General features: G+C 30.3%; 2 protein-coding genes across 2 annotated transcripts; one reads left to right on the top strand and one right to left on the bottom strand.

Annotated features, from left to right (window-relative positions):
* Positions 1 to 3,014: 3,014 nt before the first annotated feature.
* LOC111642348 lies at positions 3,015 to 3,811 on the top strand. The gene is made up of 2 exons (XM_023388683.1): positions 3,015 to 3,063; positions 3,162 to 3,811. Exons 1-2 carry the CDS (start codon positions 3,024 to 3,026, stop codon positions 3,809 to 3,811), a joined length of 690 nt encoding a protein of 229 aa, XP_023244451.1. The 5' UTR covers positions 3,015 to 3,023.
* A 1,271-nt stretch (positions 3,812 to 5,082) lies between these two features.
* Positions 5,083 to 7,568, bottom strand: LOC111642343. The gene is made up of 3 exons (XM_023388677.1): positions 7,541 to 7,568; positions 5,917 to 5,968; positions 5,083 to 5,821 (listed from the first exon to the last, which is right to left on the bottom strand). Exons 2-3 carry the CDS (start codon positions 5,957 to 5,959, stop codon positions 5,184 to 5,186), a joined length of 681 nt encoding a protein of 226 aa, XP_023244445.1. The 5' UTR covers positions 5,960 to 5,968; positions 7,541 to 7,568; the 3' UTR covers positions 5,083 to 5,183.
* Positions 7,569 to 12,757: the final 5,189 nt, after the last annotated feature.

Below are 12,757 nucleotides of genomic sequence, written 5' to 3'. Positions count from 1 at the left end.
AAAGACATTACGCACTGCTGGCAAAATTTGAGAAATGCCATATTTTCGGACTGAAGAAAGCAGAATGGCCGTTTCACCGCATTCTCTGCCATTTGGGTCGTTTCACCTGGCTTTGAGGAGGTGTTTGGGTTAATGGATACATCAGAGCACACGTACAGTACATGGCAGCAGGCTCTGGTAGTTCAGACAGACTATCAAGAAATATGGTCAAGAGATAATCAGGAACAGCTTTGCCCACTACTCAGAAGCAGGTGGAAGCCTTACTACAGCGCCCTATCTATTATAAACTATTGGCAAACGAGTAGCAGAAGCAAATTTGTACGCACGGCGACCGCTACGCGTCTTATCATTAGCATATTGTTGGCTTCGTTTGCAGTAGTGCCTAACAGAGAAGCATGAACTGTTACAGACTTTCAGCATATTGCCTTTAGCCACGAATCCTGTTTCGTTTGGAAACGGACGAGTACAATATCAGAGTGTAGCCTATTCGTGTACTCTTCAATCTCACATTTATTATTGAGTGTCATAGTTAGTGGGGAGCTATCTCGTATAATAGTCGGTCATCCCTAGTATTGGGGACATTGACGACATAGCGATACGTTCGGAAAATCCTGCGCCTTCGTGTTGCTTTTCATGGCAGCGCTTCGAAACAGCCATTTTCCAGCAAAATAATGCACGGCTGCACATATGATGAGTTTCCTAGGAATATCTTCGACACGTTCACACATTTCTTGGCTTGCCTGGTGCCCAAACTTATCATCCATCAAGCATTTGTGGACCACTCGTAGACGCCGCCTTAGGCCATCTGGAGTTCCAGATGGCCTAAGGTGGCGTCTACGAGCTGCAATACTGTCGCAAAATAGCATACGGTGTCTGTATGTCTTCATTCCTGATTGTATTGTCGCATATATATGCAGACAGGAGGAAGCACTTCTGCCTTACAAGAACGATTGCTTTAAATTAGCCTATATTGTTGTTCCACAGGTAGTTTTTTAAAATGATAATGTAATCATTTGTTAACGTTGTCATTACGTTCGACTAATCAAGTTTCATTGGATCTCAATACCTTTTACTTGGTGCGTAACTTTTTTGTCAATCAGTCTATATATGTATATTCTAAAACTTTTTGTAGAAATCCATCCATTATATATTAAACACCATTATGTAGCCATAACAAAATTATTCGATTTAGTATCCTCACAGTTTTCCGAAAAATTTCGAGTACTTTCGCTAGTTTACATTATAAAACAAAATTATCAGAAATGTGAAATTCCATTGCATATTGTAAAATGAAAGAATAAAATGAATTAAAGATTGAAATAAATAATAGTTATTGTGTGAGGGACCGGACCTGAGGAAGTTTTATAGAAATTTCATTTTTCGTCTTTCAAAAAATTTTTCCATTTTATTACCGGAGAATGATTACATCTCTCTCTCCGGAGTCGTTTCCTTTCCCAGGAACTCATCGAATGTGTCACTGGGAACTACTTTCAAAAATTCCCGATTGGTGAAAAAAGATAACGTGATTTGGAGGTATAAAAAACGAGTGACTCGGGGACAAACAGAGAGTCCGAGAGTTCGCTAATCGCCCTCCTTGAGAAAGGATATTCGAGTGTGCTTCCCAATCGCCGATCCCATCCGCCTCCGTCGTTCCCCCGACTGTCGCTCCCTTTTTTGGACAATCGAGGTTCTTTCTCCCTCCAGGAACCCTATTCGGATTTCTCCATCTAGAAGCTTGAACTTTTCCCACGAACTTGAACTTTTCCACCCGGGTGCACACGCTCCACGACCATACGACGAAGTTCAAGAATCGACGGAACAAGGTATTTATCGCCACGCGAAAAATAAATGTAAACTCTCTCTCTCTCGGTCAGAAATCCGTTAACTTCAGATTACGCTATATAGCTATAGATACTTTAAATTGCTACTAGAAAGTTAAAGAGAATTCTCGGTTACTTTATGTATTTGTGTAAAAATGTATATAAATAAACGGTTATTTCTCGTTCTAATTAAGTAGTAGTATGCACTTTTTCCGATTCGCCGTCTCTCAATCCTCCTCCATCCCGAATCATATCACTTAAGGTTTCTGTGTCTATTCTAGAAGACACAGTCCTGACGAGGCACTAAAGAGGTGACGACCGTCTGGTCACAATTACTTAACGCTTTAATCTACGAGGGCTGTCTTTTTTTTCAGCTCCGATGGTTCATAAAAAAAGACAAGTGTAAATAACAAAATGAATTTATTACCAAAAGTTAGGTACAAACATGGTTACTTTTCAACATAATCACTGTGAAGATTGAGGAATTTGTCATATCTGTGGACGAGCTTTTTCATCCTCTTGTCATAGTATGTTGCCGCCAGTGTATTGAGATGGCCTTAACAACGTTGTTTTGAAGATCGCCATTAGTCTCGAACTTCTACCCTTCTAGTCATTTTTCCTGTTCAGGAAAGAGGTGGAAGTCTTCACACATTAAAAAGTTTTAAGCTGGGTGGAAGTGTGAAAGGTGGAAGTCTTCACCACCTTTAAACACCCAGCATGTAGTCCCGCTTTAGCGCCGAGCGACTTCCAATTCTTTCCTGAACAGGAAAAGTGGCTAGAAGGGTAGACTAATGAAGGGTAGGTTCGAGACTAATGATGATCTTCAAAAAAAACGCTAGGGCCCATCTCAAGTTATTGGCGGCAACATTCTATGGAAAAGCTCGTCCACAGGTATTATAAATGCCTCAATCTTCACAGTGATTATGTCGAAAAAGTAACCATTTTTGTACCTAACGTTTGGTAATAAATTCATTTTGTTATTTACACTTGTCTTTTTTATGAACCATCGGAGCTTGAAAAAAAATAGCCTACGTATTTTATTTATTATTATAAAACTTTTAATAAATTTTTCAAACTGTTTGAAAACATTCTATTAAGATAAACACATTGTAGTAAATACAAATATTAGTAACAATAGACCTATATAAAATTGATAACAATCTATTATCATTTTAATTAAACTTTTATATTTATTTCAGAATAATGAAATCGTTTATATTTCTTCTTTTGTTCACATTTTCTTGTAAGTACTTTATGTAATTCGTATTACTTATATTTTAATTTATTCGTAGTTATTTTTAAGATATTTTAAATTAATAAAAGCAAAATTTTCTATAATAGATGCATTTGGAAATAAGACATCACCAATTTCCAACATATATATGGACCAAGTGATGGCATCAGTGTTAAAGAGTGGAGGGTCCAGAGCAATATATATGAAGAATTTGACAACTTATCATATTCTCAAATATAAAAATGTAAACTTAAACATAGGTGTCAAATTTGAATATTTTCATTCACGGATAATAAATATGTATCATGTTAAAAGATATGGTGATTGCACTTCAATTATTCGAAAGAATAATACTCTTAATTTCAGTTGTGTTCACAGTTTTTATGACATCGAATTTCATTATTTTGGAAGAATTTCTGCTGAAGAAAAATTGCTGGTGAAATCGTTTGCAATTTACATTAATTCTACACCTTTTCATGCAATAACAGAATTTAAAACTTCAATCAATCAATCTGATTGTGTGCCTTCAATCGAATATTTTTCTCTAATTAATAACGTATCTATTAATTATACTATACACGAAGATAAAAGAATCCCGAAAGAACTTCAGGAATTTGCAAAATATGGCTTAGTTCAATATTCGATAAATAATTTTTTATCTGCATTAAATACAGATTTTGTGCCGTTATATCGTCGAGTGGTTGCTAAGTCTTCTATTCTGAAATCATGTTTTGGATCGAATGTGTATGAAAAATAGAACTATATTCAAATATTATGTAAATTTAATAAAAATGAAAAATTATTCTTAAGTATTATTTTCTTAATACTACATCTTCAAAGTATACTACAAAAAATATGTGTGAAAATCCGGTCTTTTCGCTAAGGATATCAGTAAATTCGTGCGGACAAAATGGCCTTCGGAATTATTAAATGATGCTACTCGTGTAATTTAATTCCAACAAACGAATACGTTAAAAAAAAAAAGTTTATTTCGTAATGGCGATCAAAAAAGTCACACAACGTCATACATTATTTCATAATCTCAAATTTCTTGAAAAATATTGGATATAATATAATTTTCTAACATATGTTCTACTTGTCTTTGCATAATTATGTAGAATAATAAACATCGGCTCTATTCTTATTCAGAGAAAGGCTATATAAACAGCAACATTTATACTGAATATTTTTTATTTGTACTTATTAATTAATAAAGAATTTTACTTTTAATTTTCTTATAAAGTTAATTTAATTTATTTGTTTTTTTTTTTATTTTAACGATTAAATCATTTTTAGAATAGGCTTATATTTGATTTGACCGATTCTGAGGAAAATTTGTAAAACTGCAGTACGTTTTATACATTTATGGAATGTACTGTACTTAAGACATACAATCAAATCTCTGAATAACGGTCACTGAAGAAAACAATATAAATGGCTTTTGTTTGGAGAGACGACTTTATTAAATTATTATTATTATTATTATTATTAGCTGCAGTAAGCATTCATGTTCGGGTAATTATATATGTATTAATATTTTTATTTAAAACGAACAATTTGTTGTGACATCGTCATACAATGCCGGGCTGCAATTTTTAATCACATCTTTAATAATTTTTTAATTTAATGCGTATATATGCTCTCCATCTCAAATTAGTAGTCTCTTGCCCCTGTACATCATACTTTTCCGTTAGCAATAAAGTCGTGCCTATCTAACATCTTTCAGGGGAAAATTTTTGAATTGAAATAACATGACGTTCGGTTTACATCAGTAGTTCGTATATAGTTAATTGGGCCTCATGTTCCTTAGGTTTCCATATCTGATTTCGTCTTACATCTATCTAACTCCGCAAGATTAAGGAAAGACAGTCGGACTGGCAGACTGCAGTGGGAATTTATAGGTTTAAAATTCTCTTGAATTGCAGCCCAAAAAATTATATCCTTTTTGAATTAAAGCTTAAAAACAAAAATAACTCTTAAGGAAATAGTAAAATAACTTTTATTGATGATATATCGCATCAAAAACTCAAAAAGCTAAGAGAAAACATAAGCCAAAAATGTATTTCCAGATAAACTTTACCGTGATTTTATTGCACTTTTATAAATATTATTTAACATTATTTTTATTATTAGTTTGGTGGATAGAGAACAACACCTAAAGCTGATTCTAAAACAGGGATTCTATATGCCAGGCCACCAAAATTAGGTACAAAGCGGCTATTTAATGATCTTAAGAATGCTGTGATTGAATAATCTGGTAAAATTTCTGCAACAACTTTTCTAAACACCCTAGTTGTTTCAAAAGTGCGCAAAGTATAATTAACCGGTGCATTATTATCTAAAGCGAAATCATAAATTCCAGGAAAATCAAATAAATAGCGTGTATTAAAAGAAGCTTTAGCATAAAATGGTGTATAGTCATAACGCAATTTATAACGATACTGCAAATCGTCCGGTGTTGAAGTAACGTTCCAAACGATTGCAGAATAGTGAAAACTAATGCCAGAAAATTCAAGGTAGCAAGTAAAAGAAAGTGAGGTATCTTTTCGATAAATAGGAGAACAATTTCCATGTCTTTTAACTCGATAAAAGCCGGTCATTAAACAATCTGTATAATCTATTTTTAATTGTATAAGTTTCCCTCCAATCGTATGCATTTTCGAGACGGTAAAATCGTATATATTAATCGTTTCATGTTCTCTTTTTCTTGTAATCGTTTGCGTTAAAATGTCCATATAATGATCAGCAATTGGCGATTCTGATGCTTCTGAAATATATTTATAAAATACGATATTAATAGTAAATTATAAGAATATCTATTACTTTATTTTACATAATGTTCGTTCTGTATTCATTACTTACCACATAAGAAGACAAAAAGTAAGAATAAAATCACCTTCTTCATGTTTCTTTCCTAAAATGAAAATAATTATTATAAACTATAATAATATAAATCGTTTTCGTATTTTAAATTAATTTTAGTTTATATAATAAGATAAATTAAACTTTATTAAATGTTGTAAGATTTCATGAAAATAAACCCTAAACTAGAAAAATTTGTAAATCTAATAATTATTTTTTAAGGACGAAAATTGATTTAATAAATCATTTTAGTTCTTTCAAATGAGATATAAATTATTACTTATCCGGAAATTGTTTTTATTTCAAGATGAAAGGAAGACTTTTACAAAACAATTTTCATAAATGTAATAAATATTAATGAAAATTTTAATGGGAAAAACATTCAATATTGCTGTTTCATTAAAAGTGATGTCAAATAGAAAAACTACTTTATTCTGTGTTCTTTTTTCAGTAGAATTTTTAAGGTTTTTCAAACAAGTATCGTAAATATAGATGCTATTATAATAACTCGCCTATAATTAAATAAATTTACGTGGCAAATTTGATACAATAAATGTTTTACAATCTAAATATTATATTTTATTATCACATATTTATAACGTTTTAATAATCGAATCAATATAAAACTACAAAGATAACATTAGTAATTGCATATTATACAACAAAATATTATGTATAATATTTTAATGTAAATGTATTTAATTACTTAAATCTTAAATTTTTCGAAATAAATTTGTGCTTGATTGATTTCATAAAATAAGGCAACGAAGAACAATCTGCGAAAGGAAATTTCTTTCAAAAGTTTTCAAAACTGTCTTCTATTCAAGTGTTAGACACGTGAAGAAAGCCCGGAAGACTCTACCAGTGTTCAATAGTTTCATCCGCTCTGCCAGTAGTGGGTTATATGCCAGTTATATGGACATTTTAACGCAAAGATTTGGAATTGAATGGCTTCGTGTTAGTTTAATTTACTCAAAAAATTTTTAGATTTTATGTAGAGGCATTCTTCGTCAACTGCAAGTGCATGCTTTTCACCATTAATTATGACTAAGAGAGATTGCCAAACCATCCAAGATTGTTTCTAAAAGTCTACATTTTCATTGAGACAACACGAGAAGATTTGTTTAAACATGTGTACTTTTTTAGTCTGTTTAAAGGAGAAAATCTGCGTAAGGAAGAAAGTTTATGAGTTCCGTGTAATTCTGGTTTTCACAGGTTTTACTGTATTAAATATATACATACCCTTGAAACTTCTATTGAAGACCATTCGCTTATAGTGTTTTAACAATTCAGCAAAATTTGTTTTGTTTTTTATTATAGATACCTTCCCAATGCTGGATTTAATTCGCTAACCCATTGTTATACAAATAAAATATTAAATTTATTACGAATAAACGAAATAAAAAATAAAATATGATTAAAATAAAAATACAGTGTAAATTCTAGTTATATGAATTAATTAAGTATTAATTCTTTTACATTTATAATATTAATATTAATCGTTTAAATAACAAAGAACATATAGAATTTTGTTTAATTTAATATCATTTTTTGTTCAAATAATTATTTATTAAAATTAATCTTCGAATATAAGCAATTCTTTGTATAGAATAAAAATACTTACGAAGTTTTCATACAAATTAGCCTAATTATTTACATTATTTAATTTAATTTTTGTCATTCTTCACTTTAAATAGTCTGAAAAGAAAGAATTTCTACCAATAAAAAAAGTGTTAAATAAACTATTTTTAAATTTATTTATACATTTAGGACTTAATGTGATTATAAAGAATAACTTGCCATATTCAATATTTATTTTCATAACTTTGTAATTTTTATGCTGATCGTTAAAAACATAATATTGAGAATCCGCTTTAAAAACTGATGACTNACTAAACATTATTGTATTAAATTTTGACAAGGAACGAGTACACAGTTTTTTTTAGCACTATCATACAGTATATTCTGAATTTATTAGTGAAATTTATAATATTTCAATAATAATTTGAATTCGATTCCTAACGTGCAATTATTTATTGTGGCATCGTCACAATACCGGGCTGCAATTTTTAATAATATTTTTAATTTATTTAACATAAAATATATGCTCTTCATTTAAAATTAATAGTGTCTTGACCATGTTTATTATACTTTTCCTTTAACAATAGAGTAATCTGTCTAACATCTTTTAAAGAAAAATTAACCAAATTTTATTTTCTTTATCCTACATTATTGTTATTATGAACTATATTATATTTTTATTGTGATTATTGAGAGGAAATTTGAAAAAAATTGTAGACCTATAAATTCTCACTGTCATCCGTCCGTCTGCCTTTCCTTAATTTCGAGAAGGTTGTTATATAGATGAAAGACGAGACCAGACATGGAAACATTAGGGGCAGGAAGTCCCAATAACTATACAAATTTCCGGTCTGAAACGAAAGTCACGTCATTTTAAAAGGTGTTGGATAGATGACCGGCACGACTCTATTGTTAAAGGAAAAGTATGATAAAAGGGACAAGACACTACTAATTTGAAGTGACAAGCATATATTTTATGTTAAATAAGTTAAAAATATGATTAAAAAATTGCAACCTGGCACTGTGATGATGTCACAATAAATAATTGTTCATTTACTTAGTTAATTTAATTACCTTATATAACTTAAATACTTAATAATTTATTCAATATTTATTTTCATAACTTTGTAATTTTTATGCTGATCGTTAAAAACATAATATTGAGAATCCGCTTTAAAAACTGATGAATGACATAAACACTACAAATAAGGTTTGTACACATAAACAGTGTTTGTAAACAATTTAAGTAAATGTTGTAATAAACACTAATTACTGATATTTACCACAACATCGAATTAGGACATTTATTAGGAAAAATATTTAATTATTGCCTAGATAAGTTTTAACAGAAAACAGTATTGTTTCGATCAGCTTAAAAGCCCATCAATGACCGAAAAGATAAACACTGAACACTAATAGTTGGTCACGTGGAGTTTTCCGGATTTTTTTCGTTTGTGTAATACATAAATAGGAACCAGTTTCCCATAGAATTCTTTCCGGGAGGCACTTCACTTTGGCAGATCTTCCATGTGTTGCGTTGTCGTATCACAATAATCTACTACATTTAGTTTAAAATGTAAGGTTATTTAAAAAAATAAGATTGAAAATGACTAAAGGTCTGTGTTGAAGATGTAGGATAATGAATTTTTTGGAAGAACCCAATGACATAAATTTTGTGACTACATTTTGTTTTAATAATAAGAAGAACATTGAAATTTAGTCACAAAACCAACGTCTTTAAATTCACGACAAAAATCTCGTTTTCTTAGGTTAATATTTCAAATATTTCGCACTCAGACTCTTGGTCATTTTCAGTTCTTAATTGTCATTATCACTGTTAGGATATTGTATTTATAGGATAAACATCTAAAGAAATACATTCAAGTTTTACATGGGAAAAGAAAAGCTGTAACAAAACTTATTTAAATATACCTACTTAAATTTTAGATATTATCTATATTATAATCATTCTTATCATTGAACCCATTCCTTTAATTTCCTGTATATCTCCACAAAGTAAGATAGCATTTCATCTTTAACTAATGTAAAAATGTTAATAAAATTTATTTATTTTTTGTTGTTTAATGATGTAAAATGTTTTATACAAGATGAGAAAGACAATAATTATCCAGAATAAATGTAAATATGATTGACAATATATTATAAGTTATTTCACTAATTACAACTTTATTTTTTAATACAAGTTAGACAAGTTAAATTATTCCAGATTTGGAAAACCGAAAATATAAATCTAAACAACTTGCTTCAGTTTTATATTCTAATTTTAATATTTGAAACAGTCGCAGCGTTAATGTGTTATAGAAAAAGAACAACAAAATCATAAAATAGGAAAGACTATATAATGTGTATATACAGGAATGATTTCTGTAATGTTTGCGTCTAATAGTTTTATAAATAATAAACATTTTATTTATAAATATTTTCATTTTGCACTAACCCGGATCGAATTCGATTGAGCAATGCCAGGAATTTTTCGTGGACAGAGTGTCCCGGATATATCGAAGAAAAATAGAAATTTATTTTGTTTTATTACTTTTACTATTTTGTATTAAATGAAAAAACGTAGATGCTGAGTTTGACTTTACGAGTTTCTTATATCCTGCTTTATAAGTTGTTACATCAGTTATGCTATTAAACATAAAAGTTTAACTGTAATTGCAGTTTAATTAATTTTGATTTTATTCTTAATTGTAGTTTTATAGTTTTACTTTTGGTTTCGGTTTTGGTGTAAAAATGGCTACTTAGTATGCTTTAATTCGTTGATATCTACAGTTTTCCAACATTTTTTATTAAAATATAAAGGGTTTCGTGATAAAAATAAGTTGAGAATCTCTGAGAACCTCTGCGGTAGAGGATACTGATAGAGGGTTACAATAATTTAAGTCTTCTTCATTGGAAGAAAAAAGTTAAAATTTATTTGTTGGAGCTTTAAACGTTGTTTTTAAAGACATTTACAATGGCAAGTATGGTTTATCGGACCATCCGCAATAAGATTGTTTATAAAAAACTATTTATTGGGCTGCAATTTGAAAAAATTGTAGACCTATAAATTCCCTATCTGTTTGCCCTTCCTTAATCTCGAGAATGGAGTTAGATAGGTGAAAGCCGAGGCCAGATATGAAAATATTGGGGCAGGAAGACCCGATTAACTATATACGAACTTCCGGTTTGCAACGAAAGTCACATGATTTCAATTCAAAAAATTTCCCCTGAAAGGATTTGACTGGCACGACTCTATTGCTAAAGGAGAAGTGTGTGTACAAGGGCAACCACAACTGAGGTAAAGAGCATATATTTTAAATAAAAAAATTATCTAAAATATGATAAAAATATTGCAGTCCGACATTGTGACGATGTCACAATTAATAAATGCTCGTTAATTATTCAAATACTTTAAATTTTTTGTTGTCCGTTTGAGTATTTCTCAACTCGTTAGGAGAAATAAATATTTTCTTAATACTGAACAGAAAAATGAATTATTTGCTAATCTTCTTGATCTTCCGGGAATTTCTTTAACTCGGAGAATCGAATAAATTGTTAAGATGAATGAACAATAAGAACCTCAGGCTTACTTATTGTTATGTGTATCGAGTTACTTATTTTAAAAAAATCCAGCAAGAGTTGCTTAACTTTCCTGCAACATTTAAAACTGCGTGTGTGGAGCTATTATCATAAAATTATCATAAAATGGCAAAAAGCGTAATTTTGGGAGTAGGGATGGGTTTTATAAAAAAAAAAAAATTGTAAATGCTAATAATGAATTAAATCGTCATTAAATCTGATCCTACTCGAGATATGACACGACCACTTCTTTATCTCCCCACTCCCAACACCTATACTTACCTAAATTTAATAGCATCAATCACCCTAATAAACAAACTTCCCTGCAAAATTTCAAAAATTCTCGACAAAAAGCATAGGAATTAAGTTTTAAAGAGGGTGAACAAAATCGTGCTCCTCCCACATACATACAATAACAAATAAAAAAAAATCCCGAATTTTTTGCATTTCTCGTGTCTTAAGTCAAAAATGTAAAAGTCGTGGGGGGGGGTAATTTTTTGACCGATCGCCATACTTTCCCACTGTTATATATGACAGCCGGAAAAGTAAAAATCGGAAAAATACACCTGTCTGCTGTATATTTTCCGTTAATAATCATTGATGTGTTGTATATATATTTTAAGTATTTTGTAAAATATATATACAACATAGGGGAGATCGGGGCAAGATCGGCATGTTAAGCTTTACTTAAATTTTGTGTAATAAATACTGCTGTAAACTGAAAAAAAAGCTTTGCATATTGTCTATTGGAATGTTACCTTACTATAGAACTGGTTAAAATCAGTTTGGAAATAAAAATAATTAAAATAATTACAACTTTACAAGAAGAGAGAAATTGACGAAGTTGCCCCGGGTATAGGGGCAAGATCGGCAACTTCTCTCTTTTTGTAAAGTTGTAATTATTTTAATTATTTTTATTAAAGTTGCCCCTGGTATAGGGGCAACAGTAATGGGGCAAGATAGGCACGTATATAAAATTATGTTATTAACAATGTATAAGTTGGAATTCACTATTAAAACAAAGAAATACAAATCCAACACCCATTTAATATTATTACAACGAAATGCAAGTTCAAAGACATATATACATGAATAACAAATGCAAACATGTTTTCATTTATCATCTGTTTGATTTTTATCCTTTGCTTCTAATGTGGCTTTATGTTGCCGATCTTACCCCGCTAGTCATGATTTCGAAACATTAAGTACAACCCTGAGAACAGAATGCCAAGCCACGATCTGGCCACGTGAATAAGTTGAAGTTACATCCTTCTAACAGGAAAAGTAACTTTCGTTATCATGGAATTATAACAAAACCTGCCAATTCAATATAAATGGAAAAAAAATATTATATGGAATTGAACGAAAATGAAAATTTGCTTGATAATTCAACTACGCTTGTTGGAGAACAATAAAAACACTACACTCAACAAGCCACCAATAAAACTCAACTGCCTAACCTATAACCAAAGTCTCCTTTTAATTTGTTTTTTAAAAAAAGCGCTTGACAAACTTGCCCCGCATGCCGAAGTTGCCCCGATCTCCCCTATATATTTAATATATTTTACAAAATACTTAAAATATATTAAATTATATTTTATTTCCTTGCAAAAATTATCAATATCAAAGGTTCTGTAGGAATTAACAGTTTTATTCGAAAAAATAAGATCATGTTTAA

Source organism: Centruroides sculpturatus, unplaced genomic scaffold (assembly GCF_000671375.1).
Source record: "Centruroides sculpturatus isolate CEXI.00-Female unplaced genomic scaffold, Cexi_2.0 scaffold1376, whole genome shotgun sequence".
In the NCBI taxonomy this organism is placed as follows: Eukaryota; Metazoa; Arthropoda; class Arachnida; order Scorpiones; family Buthidae; genus Centruroides; species Centruroides sculpturatus.
The sequence above is the reverse complement of the archived record's forward strand: the minus strand, read 5'-3'. Positions and strand labels throughout refer to the sequence as shown.

Bases quoted from the DNA above. Each gene is read 5' to 3' on its own strand.
- LOC111642343 (XM_023388677.1), bottom strand. From the start codon at position 5,959: ATGAAGAAGGTGATTTTATTCTTACTTTTTGTCTTCTTATGTG. The intron at 5,822-5,916 runs GTAAGTAATGAA...AATATATTTCAG, and splicing joins ACTTTTTGTCTTCTTATGTG to AAGCATCAGAATCGCCAATT.
- LOC111642348 (XM_023388683.1), top strand. From the start codon at position 3,024: ATGAAATCGTTTATATTTCTTCTTTTGTTCACATTTTCTT. The intron at 3,064-3,161 runs GTAAGTACTTTA...TTTCTATAATAG, and splicing joins TCTTTTGTTCACATTTTCTT to ATGCATTTGGAAATAAGACA.